This window comes from Castor canadensis, chromosome 2 (assembly GCF_047511655.1).
Source record: "Castor canadensis chromosome 2, mCasCan1.hap1v2, whole genome shotgun sequence".
NCBI classification, from domain to species: Eukaryota; Metazoa; Chordata; class Mammalia; order Rodentia; family Castoridae; genus Castor; species Castor canadensis.
In genome coordinates, this window is record NC_133387.1 from 63865990 (window position 1) to 63891887 (window position 25898).

The 25898-nt window shown below is 37.7% G+C and overlaps 1 protein-coding gene across 6 annotated transcripts in view; it reads left to right on the plus strand.

Annotated features, from left to right (window-relative positions):
- Magi2 (membrane associated guanylate kinase, WW and PDZ domain containing 2) overlaps nt 1–25898 on the plus strand; it is a 1413820-nt gene that overhangs the window by 1331796 nt on the left and 56126 nt on the right. For all 6 annotated transcript variants that reach the window (XM_074064888.1, XM_074064889.1, XM_074064891.1 and 3 more), the window contains one exon: nt 21503–21641. In XM_074064888.1, coding sequence (XP_073920989.1) covers nt 21503–21641 — 139 coding nt within the window. The remainder of the gene's footprint in view (nt 1–21502; nt 21642–25898) is intronic.

Here is a 25898-nt window from a genome sequence, read left to right on the forward strand (position 1 = left end):
CCTTATTTGTCTTATAACTGAAAGTTTGTACCCTTTTACCAATATCTGCCCCATTTCTCACTCCTCAGCCTCTGACAACCAACATTTTACTCTGTGATTTTCTCACTCTCATCTTTTTTAGATTCCACATATAAGTGGTATCATATAACATTTGTCTTTCTGTATCTGACTTATTTCACTTAGTATGTATGCCAAAGTTCTATTTTGAATTTTTGAGGGGCCACCATAGTGTTTTCCATAATGGCTTTACCAACTTACATTCCCATCAACAGTGTGCAAGGGTTTCCTTTTCTCCACATCCTCACCAGCACTTATTTTGTCACTTTTTGTAATAGCTATCTGAACAGGTATGAGATGATATCTCAACATGGGGTTTTTTGCACTTTTCTGTATGTCTTTTAAACTTTTTCATATTTGTATTTTCATATGTTAATTGTAAAAAGGATTTCACTGTGCTATTTCCATAGATTCATACAATGTACTTTGATCAGATTTATCCTCTCTGTTATACTTCCCTATCTCCCCCCTCTCCTTCATACAGTATTTTTTTCTTTATTGTTGTGATGGGCAGGGTAACATGGTGGCATTTATACAGGTTCTTACAATGTATCAAATATATCATATATGAATTCACCTTATCAATTCTCCTTCATCCCTTCCTCCCCCCATTCCTGAAGTAGTTTTAACAGGTATCATTTTTGCATTTACATACATATGTACACATTTTTTGCACTGTATTCACCCTCCACCCCTTTTACCCCAACTCCTCTCCCCTCCCACTGGTGCTAGCCTTCCCCTTCATATAGTATTTAATGGGTGTCATCATGCTATCTTTATATACACTCATATATAAATTAATATATAATATATATATGACCATGTTCCCCCAATACCCTCTCCATTTTCTCCCCCCAGATAGCCTTCCCTTTATACTAATGTCCTATTATTATTGCTATTATTATCATTTTAGGTCCATATTCTGCATGTGAACAAAAACATGCAATATTTTGCTTTACTGAGCTTGACTGACTTATCTCGCTCAGCATATTGATCTCCAGTTCCATCCATTTTCCTGCAAATGATGTAATTTCATTCTTCTTTACAGCTGAATGATACTCCATAATGCATATATGTATTTGTGTACATATATATATACTATATAATATACCTACACATTGAAATATATTTTCTTTATCCATTCATCAGTTTTTGGACAACTAGGTTGACTGCATAGCTTGGCTATTGTAAATAGTACTACAATAAACGGGGTGCAAGTATCTACCTTGTAGGTTGACTTAAACTCCTTTAGATATATGCCCAAGAATGGTATTGCTATATCATATGGCAGTTCTATTTTTAGGTTTTTGAGGAGCCTCCATGCTGATTTCCATAGTGGCTGCACTAGTTTATATTCCCACTAATGACGTATAAGGGTTCCTCTTTACCCTTCATCCTCACTAGCATTTTTTGTTTGTTTTCTTGATGTGGAATCTCAATGAGGTTTTGATTTGCATTGTTTTTGTGGCTAAGGCTGTTGAACAGTTCTCCATTTATTTATTAGCCATTTGTACTTTTTCTGAGGACTGCCTGCTCAATTCACTAGCCTATTTATTAATTGGGTTATTTGTTCTTTTGGTATTTAATTTTTTGAGCTCATTATATATTCCAAATATTAATCCCTTGACAGATGAATGGGTTACAAGGATTTTTCCCCATTCTGTGGGTTTCTTTTTATAATAGCCATCCGAAGAGGTGTGAGGTCTTATCTCATTGTGTTTTGTTTGCCTTTTCCTAATGATTACTGATGTGAAGCTTTTTTCATATACCTGTCAGCCTTTTGTCCATCTTCTTTGGGGGAAATGTTGATTGAAGTCCTTTATCCACTCTTTAATTAGGTTGTTTATTTTCTTGGATATTAACCCTGATTGGGTATATAATTTGCAAATGTGTCTTCCATTCTGTAAGTTGAATTTCATTTTGTTGACTGCTTTCTTTGCTGGACAGAACCTTTTTAGTTTGATGTAATCCAATTTCTTTATTTTTGTCTTTATTGCCTGTGGGTTTTTGTGTCATATACAATCATTGCCAAGAGCAATGTCAAGGAATTTATTCCCTATGTTTTCTTCAGGACTTATATAGTTGTAGGTCTTATATTTAAGTCTTCAATCCATTTTTTATTTCATATATAGTATGTGATAAGGATCTGACTCATTCTTTTGCATTGGGATATCTGGTGGTATTTTTACCACCCTTATTAATGATTAGTTAACTGCATATGCAGTACACTTATTTCTGGGGTCCATAATTGATTTCAATGCCTGTGAGTTTATTTCTGTGCTAGTACCATACTGTTTTAATACTAATGCATTGCAGTGCAGTTTTAAATCAGCAGTGTGATACCTCCAGCTTTGTTCTTCATTCTCAAGATGATTTTTGACTAGTTGGAGTCTTTTGAGGTTCTATAAAAATTTTAGAGTTTTTGTATGCATTCCCGTGAAGTTACCACTGGGATTTTGATAGAGATTGCCTTGATTCTATAAGTCTGTATAGGCAATGTGAGCATTTTAGCAATATGAATTCTTCTCATCTCTCAACCCAGAACATTTTCCACTTATTTTGTCTTCTTTAATTTCATTCACCAATAAATTATAAACTATAAAATAAAAATAATTTAGTGTACGGATCCGTCAATCCTTGGTTAAGTTCTTTGTTTTGGAACTACTGGGGTTTGAACTCAGGGCTTGCCAAGCAGGTGCTCTACTGCTTGAGCCATGCATCCAGCTTCTTGGTTAAGTTTTGTTCTATTGTATATGACTAATCCTGAGACAGGGTCTCAATATATAGCTCAGGCTGGACTTAATCTCAATCTGTAGCCCAGATATGCCTCAAACTCATGATCCTCTTGCCTCAGCCTGCCAAGTGCTAGGATTACAGGTGTGTGCCACCCTGTCTGGCTTGCATTCTTTTCTTAATTCTTTTTTCCGATAGTTCATTCTTAATGTATAGAAATACAACCAACTTTTGTATGTTTTTGTTTACTGAGCTTATTTATTCTAGTAGTTTTTTTGGTGTATTCACTGGTATTTGCTATTTAAAAAATCATGTCATATACTAACCGAGGGAATTGTGGTTCTTTATTTCTAATTAAGATGGCTTTTATTGCTTATTCTTGCCTATTTGCTCTAGTTAGGACTTCCAGCACTGTGTTGAACAGAGGACATAAGAATGAGAATCCTAGTTTTTATCCTGATCTAGAGGACAAGCTTTCAGCTTTAAAAGCTTTATGGGCACTAGCATGCTGAAAGTGAGGGGATGGAGAAAGATATTCCATGCAAATGGAAAAAGAGTCAAGGTACTATATTTATATCAGATGAAATAAACTTTGAGTTAAACTTCTGTTACAAGAGACAAAGAAGGTCCTTATATAATGATATATATGGATGAATGTGCTCAATCTATCAGAAGATATAGGCACCCAATATATAGGCACAAAGCACATAAATATATGAGGCAAATACTTACAGAACTAAAGAGAAAATACGTAATCAATACATGTAAATTTTCTATTTATATCCTAGGTGTCCAGGTAGCAATAAATCTCACACCAAGAAAGGAAAGCTAGAAAATAGAAATGCACTGGAAGTGTCCAAGAGAATGTGGCAGCAGTTAGGCCAAAGGAATAAAATCTGTCTCAACCTTTCTATGCTAACAAAGATAGTGCTTCTCAATGGAGTAAGGAGACTGTTGAGTGAGAGTTTAGGGAAGCTCGTTTTTACTCAGTTTCATATACATCACCATAAAGGGCAACATTCCTGTTCTTTTCTTAAGGGGGAAAAGCACTCCCTCTTTAGTGATACTGCTTTCAAACTTATGTTGACAATTCCTAAATCTGAAAAGAGACAGAGTGGTTTTTAAAAGCTCTCTACATAATTCTGATGTCTACACTTGGGTAAAAACCACTTCTGAATAGGCAGTAGGGTATTAAATAAACCAATGTTGTAAAATTATTCATTATAAGGCAAAAAAATCAATCCTTTATAACTCAACTGTTTCCTAAATATTTCACTCAGAAAATGGTTAGATGGTTAATATAATTCTACTTTAATTTGTATGACTAATTTCTTTGAGAAAAAATATTTCTTTCATTTTTCCAAAGAATTCTTAAACCACCATGAATTAACTTCTAATAAAACCTTTGTCTGCAAGTTATAATTAAAATACTTGAATTAGTAATTGGTACTTAATACATTTCAACATACTTTACAAGTGAAGTATGAGAAATAGTGTAGGTATTTTCTGAAACTTGAAATTCTGATAATTACTCATCATATGTAACTAGAGATTTTGGAAATCATTTGTATTTGGAAATGAATTTGTATTTGAAAGTGGGGATAAAGCAGGCTATCGAGAAAATAAAGAATGTTTATGAATTAGTAACAAAAAGTGCAACCCAATGGGAAAAATGAGCAAAGTACATGATGAAGAAATTTATGAAGAAGAAACCCAAATGGTTAATAGACATCTGAAAAGGAGCCTAACATCAGGAGAATGAAAAATCATAAGAGCAAATTATATCTATCATGTTGGCAAATGCTAAAAAAAAAAAGTCTAAACACTGGCCAGGATGTGGAGGGCTGGGAACTGTCATTCATTAGTGGCAATAGCATAAATTGGTATGACCGCTTTGGAGAGAAATTTCATAACATCAAATAAATTTGTAGGTGCACATATGCCACTACTGAGTACATACTCTGATCTTGCTCAGATGCACCAGGAGACATTTTCAGCAATGGTTATTGCAATGTGTGCTGTAATTACAAATACTGGGGGTAGGAAGAGGATCCCAAATGTGTATCAATAGAACAGAAAAAAAACAATAAAGCATTTGTATAACAGAGCATTATATATACCTTAAATGAATAAGCTGTATCTTCTACATGGATATATTTGAACAACAGAATATTGAGTGAAAAGGGAAGTTACAGAATCATATGCACATAATGCTTCTTATGTAAAATTTTAAATATTACAGCATTGTATATTATTTATAGATATATACATATGTAGTAAAAGTCATAAAAACAGGAGAAAAGGCCATATGTCTGCTACAGAATGGTGGTTACCTTTGTAGGAAAAGAAAGAAATTCAGGAAGCATATAAGACACGTATGAATAAATGAATAAAAGATAAATAAATATTGGAAATTTTAAAAATGAAGCATATAAGAGATTCTTACAATATCCTGAATATTTTCTTTTTTATACAAAACAGTTTGAAGCAAATATCTCACAATATTAATCGAATTGAAATCTGGCTGGTGAATATGAGGATAAGTGTTTTATTATTCCTAACTCTTCAATATTTTTAAGTATTACACAATTTTAATAAAAGCCAAAGAAATTTTTTATCATAGACTTACTAATCTGAGAAGAGTTCTCAAAAAGTCAAGTGTGAACTGTGCTATACACAGATCTAGTAGTAAACAAGCCATCCAAAGCCAATGGCTGTCATTTCTAAATGTAAAGATCCAGGCCAGGCATTGGCAAATGTTTTGGGGAAAGGACCAAATAGTAAATATATTATGCTTCATGGGCCACACAGTCTCTGTAGCAACTGATAGCTCTCCTGCAGCAGTGGTACAAAAGCAGCCATAAACAATTTGTAAATGAATGAACATGATTGTGCTGTGATAGAAATTTTACTTAAAAAAAACGAGCACTGGACTCTGTGGGTCATAGTTTATTGACCTCTATTCTTAACTCAGAAAGCCATAAGTTCTAATAAACAAATTCTTACCTTTCAGTCAAGAAAACAACCCTCAGGAGAAATGACCCAAACATTGTATGCAAATATGAATTAAAAAAAAGACCAATAAACTAATCAGAATTAGGCATTAAAAAAAAATCTTCTGGTATTAGCATGTTATGCAACCAAGTTCAAAGTGAATTTGAAAGTCTCTTATTAAATAAAATTCAAAATAATAACATTTATTGGATGTTTTCTACGTGTCAGGCACTGTGCTAAATGTATATGCATATTTTATATGGTCTTCTCAACACCTTTTTGAGACAGACACCATGATTGAAACTGAAACTTACACAGATTAAATGACTTATCTAACATTGATGAGTTAATAAGTCATGTTAATCATAATACATAATCCCAGGCTCATGAATTCATCAAAGCCCATTGCTGTATTTTAAACACATTTTTGTTATTCATCCATTTTAAAAACACTCTTTTGTGAGTGTTCTCTGTGTACTGTCTCTCATCTAAGCCTCCATGCTGTGCGTAGTCCAACTGGAGAGTGAATTTTGCTGGACAACAGGCAATAGGAATTTGTGGGGTTTTAGTTCAAAGCCTCTTTTGGTTGGGTAGAATATTAATGCTCTGTAAATGCAAAGCCACTAATTGGTTAGCAGGGAATTAGATTTTCTTATTTTCTATCAAGGCTCAACCCCTCTAACTGTCCATCTTCCACTCTTAGTCTGGAATAGATCACCACGATAAAGCCATTTTATCTCAAGGGCTTTAGCCCAGTAATTTGAAACAAAATGCTTGTCACTTGAAAAGTTAAAAAAAAAAATCTTAGCTAGTAAGGACTTAAAGAATTGAAGATGAAGTCATTTGTTAATTATCCGGGGTAAGAATGAATATAAGTAAAAATAAGAGGTAAGTCATGAGCTTCACCCAGTTCTCTATTTTTATTCCACTCTTCCTCTCCATATGGGATGAATAATGTAAATTTCCAGTCTGGACTGGAAATTATTTGGAAAATAATTTCCAATTATTTGGGATATGGTAACAGGCCACAACTGAAGATAAAAGACTAAGTTCCTCACATTTCTTTTTTTCTCCTTTTTATTAGCATACATTAATTGTACAGAGTGGTCTCCTTGTGACATTTCCATACATGTATATAATGTACTTTGATCAAATTCACTCCTCCATTACTCTTTCATATCCTTCTTCCCACTTACTCCCACCCACCCCCTCTTTTTTTTTCTTTTAATTTTTAGATTCACATTTCTTTTAGACTATCACCAATGGTAAGTCCAGCTACCTCCTTGTGGGACCTACTGGGAGCTGCCATTTCATAGAACTGGCCCTTCTACTGTGACCTCCTTACAATGTCTCAATGTAGAAAAGAAGCAAGATCTTGGGAAGCATCCTTTCTTCCCACTCCACCCCGCAATCCATGAAAGAAGGAGGCTTTATATTTGTCCTGTCCCCCTTCTTCAAGATTAGGAGTGCTTGAACCGTTCTTGCCATCTACCCATGGGAGACTAGTGATTGGTTTTTGCTAAAAATCACTGAGCTACTGAATCAGCAGTTCCAATAGGCAGGGAATTGGAGAAAAACACTGAGGAAAGTAGAACCAAAGAAGAAATGCTGAAACAACCTATATTCCCACAGATTCCCAAGGGTTGAAAAATGCTACAGGGATGGTTTGGGATGTAAGACATGTTTCTAATGGGGGCATTAGTTGCAGTGGAAACCCTTATGGCCCTTACTGAAGAAGAGGTAGGTTGGATTACCCATGGGGAAAGTCATTGCTGGGTGGAAGAAGAGGAGGCAGTCTCTTCCATGTCCCTCATTATGGAGGAGAAACTCCACATCAGGACTTCCAAAGTGACCCACAGCATCCTCAGGAGAGAGGCGTCATTTGCATGGGCACTGAATTTAGATTCCCTAAGGTGTCTGCCTTGCTTCGCAGCATTCCCCTAGAACCTATATCCAGAACCCTGATACAAAATGAGTACAGTAAAGACTCACCACGTAGAGAACTCCAACAAAAACAGGATGGCAGATTTGCCACCAGCAACTCTTGACTACCCATAGGGATGAACCCTGCCATCAGAACTCTTCTAGAAGACTGAAGGGATGAGGAAGAAGAGAGTGAATTTGGAGATGGGGGGTGTCCTTTCTCCACTTAAGTGGTTCAAGCCTTCAGTCTCATCTGCAGTGAGTAAGGGAGTTTTGTTGAAGATCCTAACACTAACTGCACTGAACTTTTTAATAGCTAAAAATATTGAAAAAAATAATGAAATTGGACTGCTACCCAGCAAGAAAAGGGCAGGGGGGAGTAGAGCACAGCTGGTAGCAGTTATTGGAAAAATAAATCAATTTTACATTTATGCCTCAGTGACTAGGGACAGTTTAATCAAACCAGTTACATTAATAATATGATACCCTTAGAAAACAAAGGTGATTAGAAAACAAGGATTCTCTATCAGGACAAGCCAACAAAATTGCTTTTCTAGAAAGAGTAATGAATTTGAGGATTTCCATTCTCAGTCCTTTTGATTAACAAGTGGTCCACATTAGTGAAATGACTTTACCATATCACCTCAAGAGTAATGCAAGATTATGACGAGATAATACAGGAGGTCCTAGTCTCCAAAGGCAGCAACATAATGGTGAACTCAGGCAGGCTGGAGGGGTCCCCACTGAGAGATATCCAAAGATTACAAGAAAGTGCAAGACACACAATGGAAGAGATGACCAGAGCCATAATCCAAGGCAAAAACCTCAGACTGAAAACCAGAAAATACTCTGAAGATGGAGGAAAACAGGAACAGAAGAAGCATCATGAAATGGATCAGCCATTCTTAAATGCATGCTTACACATCCAAAGTGTTAAAGATACCAGTCTAACCCAAATTAAGGGGTCTGTAAGTAGCATGGGACAACTCAAGCTAAATAATAATCCAAAGACTGGCTTGATATTTTGGTACCAATAGTGTCCCAATGGGGAAAAAATCTATAATTTAGAATTTTCCAGAGTTAATTTGAATTTTTCTTTGTTTCTTCTAGCCCATCAAGAGTTTGTGTGTTTATTCATTTGAGAATTAAATGAGATAATGTTTCTAACATCTTTAGGAAAAAAATCAAGCATAAAACTATGTTCAATAAGTACTAATTATGTAAAGCATCAATTTTTTCATCTGGGTTGCTTACAACTGCAGAGTAAGCCCCTAGGTAATTAAATTGAGAACTTTGTATAGAAATCCAAATGCATATATCTAGTTGCATTAGAATAAATGTTCACAGAGAACTGAAAATTATTTGAATCTAGTTGGGATGCATGGTAGAGTAATATCACTTTAGCTGTTTTTCTCAAAATAATTAATTATGAAACTATCAAGTAGCAGCAAGTGGTACTCAGGTCTGAACATGAGAGCACCTCTTATATCAGATTCCCAACTGCCATCAGCTCTCATGACCTCACACAAAATTGCATTTCTTTTCTCCACCCAGTATTCTCTGTACTTTGTTAGATGCAGGAGTCACTTTTCAAGAATTTGATGAAGGAGAGAGAACAACATGACTGAGTCAAGAGATGTGTGAGCAAGTATGTGATGTAGGTGGAATTCTGGGAACAGCCACAGTTACATTAATTAGTCAGTTATTAACCTAAATTGCAAAGTGGGAGAGTTCAAGAAGTGCATTGCCAAGCTACAATAAACCGGAGGCTTTTTATTCTAGTGATTTAAGAAAGCTTTACATTTTTATTTCCAATTAACCTATCGATAGTGATGTCACTTAAATACTCCTAAGGAATATTATCTCCTCATTATTGCCAGAAAACATGCTGCCCAATTTCATAGCTCAGCTGTTCTCATGCATGGGTGGACAATCTGAATTAACTTGAACAGAAACAAGATTTTCAGACACTCAGCTACATTCCTAGTTGTAAATTTTAAGTAATTAATGTGTGGCTTTAAATGTAAAAGAAAATAAAATGGATAATGTTTATTTTATGCATCAAAGTGATAGTGATATAATGCTACCCTAACTTTCTATTTATTCAGTATTAGCACTTAAATAGAAAAATTATTGTAATCCACACACTCATTGCCATACCATTGAATACTGCGGCAATAAGTAAAGGTTTCCCAGGAAAGCTGTCTTAAAATTCAACTATTAAAGAAAGACTGCATTTCCATTACAGCCAAACAAAGATAGTAGGCTCCAGTGAGTTCTATTGATGACAGTCTGCCCACTTTGTACACTCTCTGTGCAATTTTAAAATAGGGCACTAGTACATCCACAATCCTATTCTTCTAAAACACCACCACATGTAGTTTTGACCCTGCAAAACTAACATTTGAAGACAAAAGTTAAAGTGATCAGGAAAGTTCAGACCCATTCAGTGCTGAGTAAATTATTCACAGTCATAGCTAGCCTCATAATCAGAACTGCTTTTCTCATCCTACTCATGCTTGAATGAGCCGGATATTAAAGCTACTTGTGACGTGGTTATGTGTACTTTTCAACAATCTCTTAAAGGTTAATAGTAAGTCATAACATCTCAAATGCATCTTGTTCATGTGGAAAGGAAGCTTGAACTCTGAATCAAATAAAGAATGACTATCATGCCCTTCTTCCCTCCTTAACATTGCTGAAACAGCCTCATAAAAAGTAAGGAGCTGTGGAATGGTCAGTCAAAGTACTTGCATCTCATAAACTATATGGTTTTTCATAGATTCCTATTTTTCTCTAAAGCTCAGCATCCTTGCTTTAAGTAAAGTGAGACAGAAACCAAAGATTTTTAAAAAGATTGATAATATGGGTTTCTAACCCTTGGTGCCCAGTGTGTGGCTTGTGTGAGTCTTGGTCTGTTTGTACTGTTTCAACAGCAAGCCTGAGAACAGGGTTAAGAAGAACAGAAATGTAGTTCCTACTGTTCTATGGTCTGAGAGTCCAAGGTCAAAGTACCAGCATGTGCTTTGGGCTTTCTTGCTGTGTCCTCACACGGCAGAAGGGCAAGCAAGAGCCAGCCCACTTACCACAAGCACTTTCTATGGTCTTATTGATCCATTTATGAGGGTGGAACTCTTGTAACCAAAATGCCTACCCAAAGGCCTTGCTTCCTAACACTGTTGCATTGGAGATTAAGTTTCTAATACATGAATTTTAGAAGTCTTATTTCAAACCATAGCAGTGGCTGTGGAATAATAATTATTAGCAACTTCTCCCTTTGCTTAACTTTACCCTAAAATTAATCAACACATCATTTTGCTCACTGTCACTTTCCTCCATACACTCATTAACTCACTCACTCACTCACTCATACCAGTTAGTACTATGCTAAATGCTACAAAGGACATTGTGGAAAAACATGATCTCCAGCTATATTCTGAGAAATATAATTATAACTCCTTTAAGAGTTTCCTGGTGCTTCTCATAGGTCTCAGTAAATTTAAAAGTTAATATGTCTGCCAGTTGTGTGAGCTACGGCATCATGGTGTCAAAAAGAAAAGAGATGACTCCACCTTGTGGCTGTGTTCTTCAGTGGTTTGCTGGCAAGACATTGCTCTTTGTAAGTTTGCCTCTCATTGCAGGTAGAAGAGGGTTGTGTTGTTTTTACTTAAAAAAATTTTTTTGCCTTCTTCATACTGTAATAAGACTTTTCTTAATAATTTTTTCTCACAGAAGTCAAGTTTAGCTTTGGCAAAAATGGAATAGATAACATTTATTTATTAATTTAGGAAATACTCATGAAGGTGCTATCCTGTGCCAAGCACCCTAGTCAACAGTGGAAAAACATTAGTGAGAAAGACACAAAGTGCCTCAAAGCATTCTGCTCTCCAAGCCTTCTCTCCTAGTCTCCCATACATCCTCCACTCCCACCCCACCCCCAAGGCTCTCCCTTTTGTATATTTATGTCCTATGCAGTAATAATTTTGTCTGCACTACATGTAAATTTTATTATCCATTTTTTTAAACCAATACACTTGCTACTACTAGAAAGTACAAAGATACAATCTCTCTCGCCAGGAATCTTAATTTAATAAGCTTAGAAATGGCAGAGGGGAGAATAAAAGCACAGATATTGAGCCTAAGAAGCAGTGTTAACCCTAAATGCTGTAGGAGAGGCATAGCCAAAGTGCAGGAACCTGTAGAGAAGAAAGGATGAATTTCTCCTGGGGTGGCCAGTGGTAGTTTCATGGAGGACTTGAACAGAGCCCTGAAGCGTGGGCATGATTAGAACATGAGGTTGGAGGATCCAGGAAGAAGGGCAAGAAAAATAAAAAGGTTCAGAACAACAACAAAAAATATAGAGGTGGGAGAACCAGGGGAAGAGTTGGGGGAATGAAAAGTGGACAGATTAAACACAAGAGAAGGGTGGGGATAAACTGGAAGGGTAGAGGGACAAGGTCCTGAAGGATCCACACAGCATGTCAAGGAGTTTGGATTCAGTTCAAGAAGCATGGGGAAGGGAGTATTTGAGGAGAGATATAAAACCAGAAGTGGGTTTCAAAATATGATAGTAACAGCCATCTGGACTAAAAGAAGAGGGGAAGAAAGGAGCAGTGGAATGGTGGCCAGAGAAATGAGAGGCAGCTGCTGGGAGCAGAGCGAGAATAAAATTGACAGAACTTGGAAAGTGACCAGATGCAAAATTAACTCTGAAGTCTTAAGAAATTTCAAAAGGCTCCAAGACCACTTATTTTTCTATAATGATAGATAGCTTCAAAGGCCACCCATGTTAAAAATAAAACATTAAATCAAATAGAGGTTTTCAAAAATCACTTCTCTAGTATGATTTGGGAAAGGTAACCACCATCCGATTTTTATGATTTGTGCTTGAATTATTTCTGAAATCCCTCAGCTGTCATATCAATCTACTAATTTAAAATCTACACCATCCCACTACTGGTTCTTTCTTTATTCCCCTGCTGCCTAAGATGAATTTCCTTTCCTTCCCTGACTTCTTCTATGTCTTGGGAGATATACATTGCTATGTCCAGATCACCTAAACTCTCTTGCCCTCTGGTTACCTGTTGGATTCAGCCAAAGAGAAACACTAGTAGGAAACAGGAGGGCAGAAAAAGAGAATGTATATTAGTTTTCTATTCTTGCTATAAAAAGTTACCACAAATTTCGTAACTTCAAACAACACCAATTTATTATCCTACAGTTCTGGAAGTCAGAAGTCCAAAATTTTTTCTGGGTTAAAATCAAGGCATTAAATTGGCAGGGCTGATTCCTTCTGCAGGCTTTGAAGAACCTTCCTATTTCCAGCTTCTAACGCCGCCTACTTTCCTTGGCTTTTAGCCCATATCACCATCTTCAAATCCAGCATTTTAGTATCTTCTCTCGATCTCTGCTTCTGTCCTTACATCTGTCTCTCCCTCAGATTTTGACCCTTGAGATTACATTAGGTCCACCCAGATAATTCAGGATAAGCTTCCCATCTCAAGCTCTTTAAGCTGAGTAAGCACTTTTGCCATGTAAAGTAACATATTCACAGATCACAGAAATTAGGAGGTGATGTCTTTGGGAGGACATTATTCTGCCTGCCACAGAGAGCTTTGGGGTTTTCTTATCTTGTGCTTCCTTCCTTTGTGCTCTGGGCCTGGTCCTTCCCTCTCCAGCTCTAGACAGGCAGACTCTCTCACTCTGCTCTCACTTGACCCTAATAATTTTCCATCCTTTGAGTCTTCCAGTGGTAAGCACCCATTGTACTTACATTTCAGTGCTTCAATAGCTGTTTTTGTTTGTTGCTTGTTTGTTTTGGTTTTTTGCTATTGTTGTTTTGGGTGGTACTTGGGTTTAACCTGTAACCACAAGTCAGTAGCTCTTTTTCATTGCCCTAATCCTGGGCATTAAATTGTCTTCAAATCTCAACCACCTGATGTACTCAGCACCCATTCTGGTACACCTTTCACACTCTAATCCACACTGTTATTTTGTCAAGTGTAGAACTAGCACAAACACAAAAAGTCTAAATGTAAAAGTAGTATGCCAGATGGCTAGATTCAGAGAACAAGGAGTTACTATCACGTGCCAAAAGATCAGTCATTGCACAAAGCCTAATTCTTGCATCTGGAAAATAAATATATGTGATTAATTTAAGTATACTGAATAATATTCTCTATTTCTTTCAATCACATCCAGGGAAGGGAAATGCTAGCCTATACAGTGTCCACAATAGAAAGTTTCCTCTTTGATTTTTCTTTTTGTTTATTTTTCAACAACTAGGGAAACTGACTTCTTGACCTAACATAAGTGTTTTCTAAGCAACTGCATAAGTCACTAGCTAATGATAGCTTTCTATTCTTACTCAATTGAATCATTTTAAGATATTGTCCCAGCCTCGTCTTCTTGCCTGAACAGTCAAGCTAGCATTTGAAAATGGAATGGTGGTGGTTATTTTTTCCTTTGTAGAAACTATTTCTGCTTCAACCAGCTTGTCTTCAAAATCTCTTTCTTTGCATTCATGTCTGGCCATGCTTGTGACTATTTCTCTTTTATCAACTTCAGGTTTGTGTTATCTGCTGAGCATTCAATGAGATTCTTCTTCCTAATGACTTCATCTAAAATCATAAAATAATAGCATGTGTGTCCTATAAGAATTCCTGTAGGGCAGTAGTTATCAAACCACCAGAAGCGTTTTTAACCTGTCAGTAATATTTCCAGAAAACAATATTATATTTGCCCAATCTCCCCATTTAATAGACTCTCAGTAGCTTGGCTGCTTCTCTCCTGGATTTGATATGAAAAGCTTCCTATTGGGCTTCTTTCTGTTCTCTCTTCAAGATGATGATGGCGGTGATAACTATAATTAACAATAGAAGATTATATTTCTATACTTTAGAAATTATGAACACTTATGTATGCTTTATATTATTTTATCATGCTCAAGTCTAGTGAAATATTATGAAACCAAATTAAAAGATTATTATGATTATTACTGATCTTTAAATTCCGTTTAAACAATAAGGACCATAGAGTAAAAACAAAAAATGCTTCTGGAGAAGTTCCCTGGATCACTTATCCATCATCTGTTAAACAAATAAATACAGATATTTCTCATGTGGTGAGTTCCTGCCCTTGAAGAGTTTATAATATTGCACAGGCAAAGGTCAATAGTTTTTTTAGAAATGCACAGGAAATGCACTCTACTAAACTGGGAGGATAGTGGAAGCCTCCCTGGATGATATCACACCTAAGTGATGGTGCTAAGGGATGAGTAGGATTGAGCTGTTTGAAGTGGAGGAGGAGGAGATGCAGATTCTAGACTAATGGAATGGCATATGTAAAGGCAAAGAAAAACAAACACTCTAAAAACCTTAGAGCAGTAGGAAGAGATGACCCAAAGAACATGCCTTAAGAGCAAGAAAAGGAAAGGCCATCAGCCTAGAAGAGTAAGGCAATTTCAAAAGAAGCAATCTAATAAGGTTTTGTGTGTGTGAGAATAGTGTTGGTAATAGGAAAGCTCTGATGAGAAAGGTATCAAATTACCATTTAGAGTTCAGCACCTTTCACAATTGGGATGCTGCATCATCTTTAAATTTCACATATATTTCCATGTTTAAATTTAGGTGCTTTAGAAAAATTAGAATGAGAAATGGAGGCTCCTCAATGAAGAACTCTCCCTGAGTCACTGCCAAAGCCAACCCCTTGATCTGAATGTTGAGCCAAAGCAACACCCCCACCATGGCAATGTGCCCAAGTCAAAGACTGAATGTCTCTTGAGCTATGACTAAATCCCTTTAAAGGGTAAATACACAAATAATAATAACATAGAAGAAGGTGCATTAGTCACATCTAGTAGTAAGCCCTCAGAATTCTGCAGTAGCCATAACTTCTACCTACTGTTGCCCTTACCTCCGTGACCCTTCTAGGCAGGTATGTGCCGAGGCATATCCTTGATGAAGGACTCATTGTACATCAATAGGGTCATTTCACACTTCTATTTGGATGAAGTTTGAGAGACATTGGGAAGCTTTCTTTTTAAGTAATTACTGTCTAAAACATAGTCTAACCAGAATCTCAGAGAGTTTCCAACATATGAATTGAAACATAAAGTTCACAGTTTCAAAATATGTGTTTCAATTTCCAGTTGGGAAAAAAGTTTTCTCTTTGGAAAAAACCCTGCTGATTTGATGGTCTCCTGTCACTTGTTGAGGAAACTGAGCACAGCAGTTTATAACAAGAGCCAGATCCTATAATAGGTAATTGGATCCCATCTAATTCAATTACAAGTCTAATGAGAGAAATAGGCACATTAACCAAAACACTCAGTGTAACTCCTTGGAAAATATATTTACTGTAATAGTTATTAAATAATACCTAACAAGGCTGGGGATATAGCTCAGTGGTAGAGCATTGGGCTAGCGTATATGAAGCCCTAGCTAACTCCAATCCCCAGCACTGCAAAGTAATAATTATAACAACAAAATAATATCTAACAAAAGTAAGTCATGAAAACCGCTATCAAATAGGAAGATCACTGTCAAGTTGAGAATAATCCTGTCTTTTGTTCCAGCCAAGCCATTAGAACCCAAACATCCTGTCGTCTGTAGCAATGGCAACACTAACTGTGATTTTTTTCTGGCATCTTATGATTTCATTTATCTTGGTCTCCATTCCTCTCCCTCTAGTATCTGTTTCTCATCACTTCACCTGCCTCTAACAATTTGTGCAACTCACCATTACTGAAAACTCATTTGCTCTCCTGTAAATACTATCAAAATTGTTGTGGTTTGGCTGGAAGTGCTCAAGGCAGTATTTCCAGAAAGCTTGAGGTATGCTAAGGTATCCTAAAGCTTAACTTCCTAAGCCATGAGAATGCAGACATTTACTACAACTGAAAAGCAAACCAAACACGTGTTGACTCAACCATGATACTGGAGGGCCTACTTGTCAGGTATATAGATGATACAAAGATAAATAGGTGTGTTCTCTGTCCATGAGGGGTCTAGAGTCAATGGGGAAATCAGTTGTAAGTGAGGAATTATGGTGATAAACCTGTGATCTCAGAGCTAGTCATGAATATGGTCTGCTGCAAGTCCTTCATGAAATAAGGGATAGAGATTATCCCCTATTTACTAGTATAACATGAAGAAGCTCAGTTCCTCATATCTGATTATAATCTAAAACCATTTCACTCATTATAATCATGCAAAATAGGCTCTTGTGGTGCAGAAGTAGTATAAGGGAAGTTAACTGAGAATAATCAACTCAGCATGTTTGTGAAGATAACTAAGCAACCCTTTGGCCTGGGACTGCTTGAGACTCAGGGCTCAAGTAAATCCAGGACTTAATGGAATTACTATAAAGATCTGATGAGCCAAACCAAATGCTTTCTATATGACTTAACTGTAAAAAAATGCAGAGCTAGGCATGGTGACATACTCTTATAATCCCAGCACTCAGAAGGCTGAAGCAGGAGGATCAAGAGTTTGAGGCCATCCTGGGCTACACACCAAGGCCCCTGTTGGAAGGAAGGAAGGAAGGAAGGAAGGAAGGAAGGAAGGAAGGAAGGAAGGAAGGAAGGAAGGAAGGAAGGGAAGCAGGGGAAAAAGAAAAAGAATGCCTAAAGTACAGAGTTTCAGTTTTTCTCATCACTTGAATTATTAATCACTTAAGAAATACTGAACACTTGCCTTTACCTGCCTTGGCCTTCCAATAAGTGAAGTTCAAGGATTTGGTAATAGTTTTGTTTTTAAAAAAAAACATCTGTGATGTACAAGCAGGAAAGTATGAGCAGAAATGCAGAACTTATAGGTTGCACCAAGGGACAGCTGTCACTTGAGGCTGTCTTGCCCCAAGACACAGCTTTGCTTTAAGGTTATTAGTTGCCCCCTGGGAACCACAGATAAAAAGTATATCTTGCATAGGAAAAACTGAATGCATAGATTTCCTCTTAAATCCTCTGGTTAATTTCCTTGATATTAAATCCTTTGATATCTCCTTGACCCACACAACACACACACACACACACACACACACACACACACACACACACACACGCTCTTGAACTACCTCTCTCTCTTTCTTTTTCTCTTTCTCCTCTTCCCTTCCCCCTTCCCTCCCCACTTTATCTCTCTTAATTCTAACTGGAACATGGTATTTTTTAAATTCTCTAAGAACAATGGAAATTTTTTTTTTTTTTTGGTGGTGGATACTGGGGTTTGAACTCAGGGCTTATGCCTTGAGCCACTCCACCAGCCCTTTTTGTGATGGGTTTTTTTGAGATAGGGTCTATCTTTATTTGCCCTACCTGGCTTTGAACCACGATCCTCCTGATCTCTGCCTCTTCAGCCATTGGCACCGGCTGAAGTGGAGATCTTTAAAGTTCCATATTGGTAATGTGTCTCAGCTGAAGATTGCTCGGTAGCAAGAAGAGTATAGAAACGGTATATAGACTCACAGTGTGTTGTTTTCCTCGTCCTAAAAGGGCTGTGAATTTTCCATTAGTTTTGTCTAATTAACTCCCCTCATTATACTATGGGAAAGAAATGCTGCCTGGCCACACACTGGCAGCTGCTGTGTGAAGTCAGATGAGGTCAGAGGGAACGAAAGAACCTCATCAACCCCGACAATCCATGTTCTTACTCGTCCACACAGTCAGAGGATGAAAGCAAAAGAAGTCCATCCCTGAAACACAGGATATGTCAGCCCAGCCCTTGTACTACTCTTAAACTCTTCTGCTTCTCCCTCCCACAGTTTTCCTAACTACCCCTTCTCTCTCATGCTACTTTTTGTCCCTTAATTCTCATAAGCTCTATAATTAAAGGGGGAAGTAAACACAAGAGAATGAAAACATTAAATTTTCTAAGTCTTGATGTACTCAAGTATGGGACCTGAGAGCAAAAGAAGTTACTATTCTATCACAGAACAGGATCCCTTTCACCCTCTTCTCCTTGGTTTTGTGTTGAAACATCATTGTATCCTTGGGCAATGGTGACTAGCAAGATTTGATTCGAGGGTCAAGTGTTTGTAACACTTTCTTCCACAGTCCTCAAGATAAGCCATGTGGAAATGCTTTGTTCCTTCACAAATACAAACAGAGCACTTCACACCAGTGAAAGGGAACAGAGTCCCTCACTCATTAGCCCCATCATCTCCTTCCCCATGGCCTCCTTATGTCCCCTCCTTATGGATAAACAACATGCCAACCCCACAAGTCAGCTCCCTCCTCCAATCACCATACCAATGTCTCAGGGAAACTTTTAATCACCACCCTGCTTCAGTAGTCAGATCACTCCCTATTTAAAATTTTCAGTGCTTCACCATTGCCTTCCTAACAAAGCCCAGACTCCTAAGTAGCACAGTAAACTACTGATAGCCGCCCAGAGATGGCATGCTTTCAAATCTTGGGGTCTTTGCATATGCTACTCTGCCTAGAATTCTTCACCTGGGAAGTGCCCACTGATTCTTCAAAACTCAGGTGAACTATAACCACCTCCAAGCAGCAATCCCTGACTACCTACCCCACCCAGTCTGCATTAGATACCCTTCCTTCCTCTCCATTTCCCTAGTGCTTTATGAGTGCACCTGTCATAGCCAAGCTACATTGAAATTAATTGTCGTATTTACCCACTTTCTTCCCCAAATTGAGCATTTATTACAACTAGAAAGTTATATCATTTGTCTCTATATCCTTGTAGGTTCTCTGGTACATAATAAGTGCTCATAAATAGTGTTTACCGAATGAAGACACTCAGAATCTAGGAAGGAAGACAAAGAGTCAGAAATCCATAATAAGCATGAGGGCAGCGACTATAACAGAGACTAGAACTTCTGCTTGGGAAGAGGACAGGGTGGAGAAGGTGCTCCAGAACAAAAGGGTACTTGAGAAAGCTCTGGAGATCACCAAGCCTATGGACATAAAGTGGCAAAGCAGACAGTGGCATTTGAAGGGTATGGATGCCTCGGTCAGCACCACACATCTGGGAAGACTCGCCTTAGAAGAATATCCCTGGTGATAATGAGGAGTGGTTGGAGAATATTGGAATAAGTCACACAAAGGTCTGAACTGAGCAAGTAAGCAGTGAGGTACATATGGGAGTAGGAACAGATGAAGAAAGGTTGCATAAACAAGGAATCCAGTGTGACATTTCCCCCTACCCCAGTTTTGGCTTGGGTCATGGTGGTACCATTAACCAGGATTAGAAATTAAGAGAGAAATGTAGTAAGCCTCGCCTGCTGCTATTGAGTTGGAGCTACCTGGTGAACATCCAGGTGAAGTTGCGTAGAAATCAACTGGACATATGAGTCAGAAGCTCAGAGGAGAATGGAGCCAGCAACAAAGACTCCTTGTGTAACTTCATTGGAATTTTTGTTTTACTTCTATAATTTAATACTATGCCATGAGGTTTCAGTGTGGGCAACAACTGCAGGGAGAAGGGTAATTAATTAGTCCCACTTCTGCCACTGATTTAGATATGTAGTCACTGGCAAGCTGCTCAACTCCAAGTTGTACCTATTGCCTTATAGCAAAGGCAACAATTAAAGAAATCTGAACAAAGGTATTGGCCCTAAAACAAATTTATTCTTGTCTTCCTGGTTGTTCTGTGGAATATGGAAGTCATGCTAGTGAGGTGATCCTGTTCCACTGTCCTGAAACTGTACTTCCAAAGGCCACCAAGCATGGGGAGAATCTTCACTTTCATTATATTGGAAAGGGTAAAGACCCCTTATAGAGTTCTCTTTAAATAGAGATGTCACTTCTGTGCTACAATAAACATGTTTGTTCTTCCCCTTCCACTTTGGGGGTCTTATTTCAATGTCTTTTCGCTTTTGTGAAGGCAAAAGTCAACCAGCAACATCTACTTGGCTCTATAGAGTTTTCTGCACTTCTATTTACATTACCAAGTTTAGGCCAAGATCTATTTTGTTTCAGGAACCTGACTAGAATAGCATTTTTACAAAGCAACTGATTGTTCTTTTCCTGACTAATTTGTCTTAAGCAACTTGCACTGAAATGAAACATTTTAATTCAAAGTGCCCTGACAGTAATGGTACTGTGAGAGTTCCGTGGTGTACTCATGGTTGAACCTCTTTTATTCCAAATATCTACTCATAGAGGCTAAGTTGAAATTGCTTATGGAGCCCAGGCATTTTTGACAATTCTGAAGGAAATGACATTTAACCAAACAGTTTCTGGCAGCCAGGTGTGAGCATGGCAAAGATTTAATAAGGGCATTAGTCATGTGTGGAGAATAAGGATCTCATTTTTAATTCAAGGGATTGTGATAGAAAACTCATCATCAAACTTGAATATCAACAAACCACTGTTTACAATGAAGGCAATATTGCAATAGCACCCAGGGAAATTTAAATGATGCATAACAAAAATTCTCAGAGAAGCACAAAAACCAATCATTCTTTCCAACATGCTGAATTAGGTACCGGGCTAATCCAGAAGCTGGCAACATGCTCAATGAAAAAGACTTAAAACATTTACTTCTTGATGCAAAGCAAAGGGTCCAGGTTGTTTTGAATTGTATCAGAAATATTTTCTGTTTTACTTAAACGTTGAGTATTTACAGTCTCTGGCAGACTGGCTAAGTATAAGAGACATACTATCACAATCTCCAAGGCCTAATAAAGATAGATAAAATTTGGTGGGCAGATTCAGGATGAAGCCAGGGATTAGCATCTTCTAAGAAGCAGTCTTCAAACTATTCTGGTGCTATTAGGAAATAGGTTTTCTGAGAGAAACCATTTTTGGCTGACTTCATTTTTCTTCCACTAACAGGTAGGAGATCAAATCATTGAAATCAATGGGGAAAGCACAAGGGACATGACACATGCCAGAGCTATAGAACTCATCAAATCCGGAGGACGAAGAGTGAGGCTGCTGCTGAAGCGAGGCACAGGACAAGTCCCAGAATATGGTACGTGTCACGTTTTAGTCACCTTTTTTCTGCTTTTCCTGTGTACTGTAAATGCCTAAGTCCTTTTAATATATATATATTTTATATATATAAAACTGTATCAGTTCTTTCTACCTAAATATATATTTAGTTATCAATAGATATATATGAGTTATCAATAGATATATATGCATATATGGTATATTTAAGCCCAAGATGTATGTGTCTGAGCTTTTCCTTTTGGTCCTATAATTAGAAAATGTTTTAAAATATCAAATTATGACTTTTCAGGGCATTTCTGAGTGTGCAGGGATTTCCAGCACTACTTATATACTAAACCATTTGCAATTTAACTGATCGTCTTCTGTTCATTTGAGTTTACAGTAATTTATTACTTATTTCCTAAAATTGCTCATGCATCAGACTGTCCCATAGGATTTGTAAATGGTGTCCAGGGATAAGCACAGTCATAGATCTGCTATCAAAACTCTTTAAAGTTGTTATTTCCTAGCAGCCCCTTATAGATACCACCAACAGCCTAACTAGTATATCAGAAACAGCTGAGGAGATCAAAACCTGAGCTACTCTTAAAAAAAATTTTTTTTTCAGGGATTGACAGAGACAGAGACAAGCAGACAGTAGTGAAGAGTAGTGCAGATAGTACTGTTCAGGGAGGGGAAACAGGCTCTAAGTGCTGACCTGGCTGAAGAACTCAAGTCTTGATCTAGATAAACCCACTCAGTTCACCCCTCCATCTCCCAGGCTTTTTGTGTATGCTATCAAAATAGCTACCTAGCATCTCCCTACTTAGCAGGGAACACGAATGCCCTGAGTTCACTTGAAATAGCTGCATTTAAAGGTCCTCAAAGACATTCTGTCTCCAATATCTTACACAGAAAGAGCTAGCAAACCCTCACGTTGAATCAAAGAATTCAGAAGTTTCTGTGAGGTTGACTTATGCCCAAGGAAATATTATATCCCATGTCCCCACCTTTAATGCTTAGATCTAATGAAATATTTTCAAATGTTAATATTAGCAATAAGCATAGGCTTGCCAAATGGCACCAGCATTAATCTAAAAAGAATCTGAACTCTTAGACTAGAATAATTTTTTATACCCTAGAGCATTAAATGATTCAATAATATCAAAGTGACCTATGAAATTCTACTACTTCTGAAAACAGTATCTCATTTTAAAGGTATTTTTTTCACTCCATGGCAAGACTGGACCATTATGTAAACAGAGGAATTTTCACTATTGTTCTTATTGTTCTAACAAGTGAATCTTTAAAAAGTTACCCTGACAGACATGACTAGCCTCAACTTTTCACTATTTTGTAGAATCACTGTTTGGTCCACACTTTCAACATCCACCACAGCAGATACATGTCTATAGTGAGGAGTAAAAACAGTATTACTGCAAGCTACAGTTTTACAGTTTATAAACTGTAATGCATAAGTACAAAGCTACCGTAAGTCACCTTGAGAAAAAATAAAAGCATGTTTTGGAACTAGAAGAAAATTCAAAATCATATCAACATTATTTCATTAACTATTAAGATCACCCAAAACATGAAAGCATTTGATGTCCCTACTCCAGAGGAGCTAATACAGAAACCTTAAAGCGACAAAGGTTATCATGAGAAGGGGATCAGTAACCAGGGTAAAGATCAGTTAGAGATTAATCAATATGGGTCATTAACACGTGTACACGAAAGCAATTCTAGGAATATTTCTGTATAGCTATCCTTAACTCAACTAGCAAAAATGCTTTGTCTTCCTTATTAGGCTTGTGTCTTTTCTTCAACAAAATTAGTGATAAAGGCAGAACAGGACCTGCCTGAAACTGAGGGGGGGGAGGAGGGAGAGCGTAGGGGAGGGGGCGGGGGGAGAAATGACCCAAACAATGTATGCACATGTGAATAAATGAATTTAAAAAAAAAAGATCACCCAAAAATATCTGGCTGAAATAAATTCTCAAATTAAGGAATACAGGTAATTTTGTAAATATCTGGGTACTCTTTTGAGAGCCAGTTGTCGGTATTAACTATAGCAGATTTTTTTCTAAAATGTAACATTCAGTCATATTTACTGTTATGTTAGAGCTTGCCAGCCACTTTGCTATTAGATTGATATGGACTTTGCCCATAAAATAAGTTTAGAAATGATGCGGAAAAGCAAACTTTTGACCAAAAGTAAAAGAATGTCATAAGCTAAGTGAACATTAGTTCTTCAGGAAAATCTAAGCTGAAAGATACACAAGAAACCAAGAAGATTAGGGATCAGCTTTGCATCTTTAAAACTAATGCTATCAAATGATATTTCTGGAATTTTACAACTAACGAGGGGCTCAGGGGTCCCCAAGACCACTCCTTCATTCGGAGCTTGTACTCATGGCTAGAATTTATTACAGCAATGCAATACAGGTGCACAGTGGGATCATACAAAAAATGGATTCAGGCAGCTCTTGGAGGCATCCACATGCAGCTTTCCTTATGCTCTCTCTCTGTCCTACGAGGAGTCACCCAGAGTGTACTTTGCCCCGAGCAACAAAAATGCACCCATGGACCCAGGGAATTCATTAGCAACTCAGCAGGTGTGGTTTTCATTGGGGCTGGTCATGCTGGCACTCTGCCTGGCATGAACCAAAATTCCAGACTCCCAGAAGGAAAGCAGATGTTCAGCACAAACTACACCATTTGTACAAAGCATTGAAGTACAACAAGACACCCTTATTACATAGGGAAAGGCTGATATGAGTATAGGGGATGATTTACCAGTCATGTTCCCAGACAGCAGCCCATGACCAACCTTGCAAGCATGTCTTTCTAAGGACAGTGGTCTCACGCCTGCTGTGTTAACTCTTTTTACATCAGAAGCAAGCCAAAGACCTGGCCACCTTTGGGGCTGTACAAATGACCCCAACATACAAGAAACGCCCATAGCTAACAAACACACTTCTTTCAGCATCAGCTAAACTACATCATGAAGCAGAATTTTTTTTTTTTTTGGTCCAAGATAAACTAGAGTCTATTTTTAATAAAATTCTCCAGAGGAAAGGATGACAAAACATGATAAGAGCAACAATAACAACAGACGAAAATGCCTGTGTTTACCTGTAGATAGAACCTAGAATGTAATCTACTCTGTCCAGAGGTACCGTCATCACAGGAAAACTGATTTTTCTGTCAAGTATTAATTTAAAGCTCTGTGTTTGCTTTTTAAGATCCTAAACTTGGCAGAAAATCCATCCATAAAAGATTGTTTCAGGGGGTTATCAGAGTCCATAGGAGACATACTTAACCTGTTAGGAAGGCTTCAGGGATAAACCCGCCTGGAAAAGAGTGGGCTTTGAAGACGAGGAGACGCAAGAGCTGTGGATGCCGGTATTAAGTAATATCCACCGCGTTCACTCTGATACCTACAGAACTCAGGATTCGAGCAGCTTTGAAGCCACACTTTTATCTGGACTTGTGGACTTGTCAAGGAAAAGCTGATCTCAGTTAAGAAAAATGCAAAACTGGAACTCTGACTTCTTAAGGTGATCTGTGACAGAGAGATAAGCTCAGGTACAATTGAAAGGAGAAAATGCCAAGGGTAACCTGTCAGATCACTGACTAACCCAAACCAGTGTGGCTCCAAGTGAGTTGAGGAAAAGAATAAATACGGTTGCAAATAAGCCTCCCATAATTACCATAAGACTAATCACCAGGTGACACCTCAGCCAATTCAGAACAGAAATCAAGTGCAGCCACAAGAGTCTCGGCTCACACAGAGGCTGTCTAGCAGCTGCAAGGGAGTTGGAAATGATAAGAGCTTTGAAGGAGAAGTTGCTTTTCTAGCAAAGTCCTTGAAAGAGAAACTCAGAAGTCAGGAGATGGGTACTTCAGCTCTCATCCTCAGGAGAAGAATGTGTTGATTATAAACTCAGTGGAAAGTGAGTTTCTTCTCCCCTGACATGCATCTCAACAACTGGCAGGAATAAGGAAACTTCTCTCTGCCTACTGAGAAAAGGTTCAAAATATGAAGCATCAAAAAGGCAGGACCCTCCTTAGCACTGGTGGTTGCTATGCAAATGAAATCTGAAAAGGTTCAGAGAAAAGGAAGTATGTATGCATCATGGTTGTAAAACTGCGCAGGAATAAATTATACAAATTAGTGTCCTGCCTTGAAACACAGGTGTCCTGTATTAGCATTCAAGGCATGCAGTATGAACCTGCATTTGATTTGTAAAACAAGCCACACACCAAAGTCAAGGTAAACAGAGGTGCAATTGGA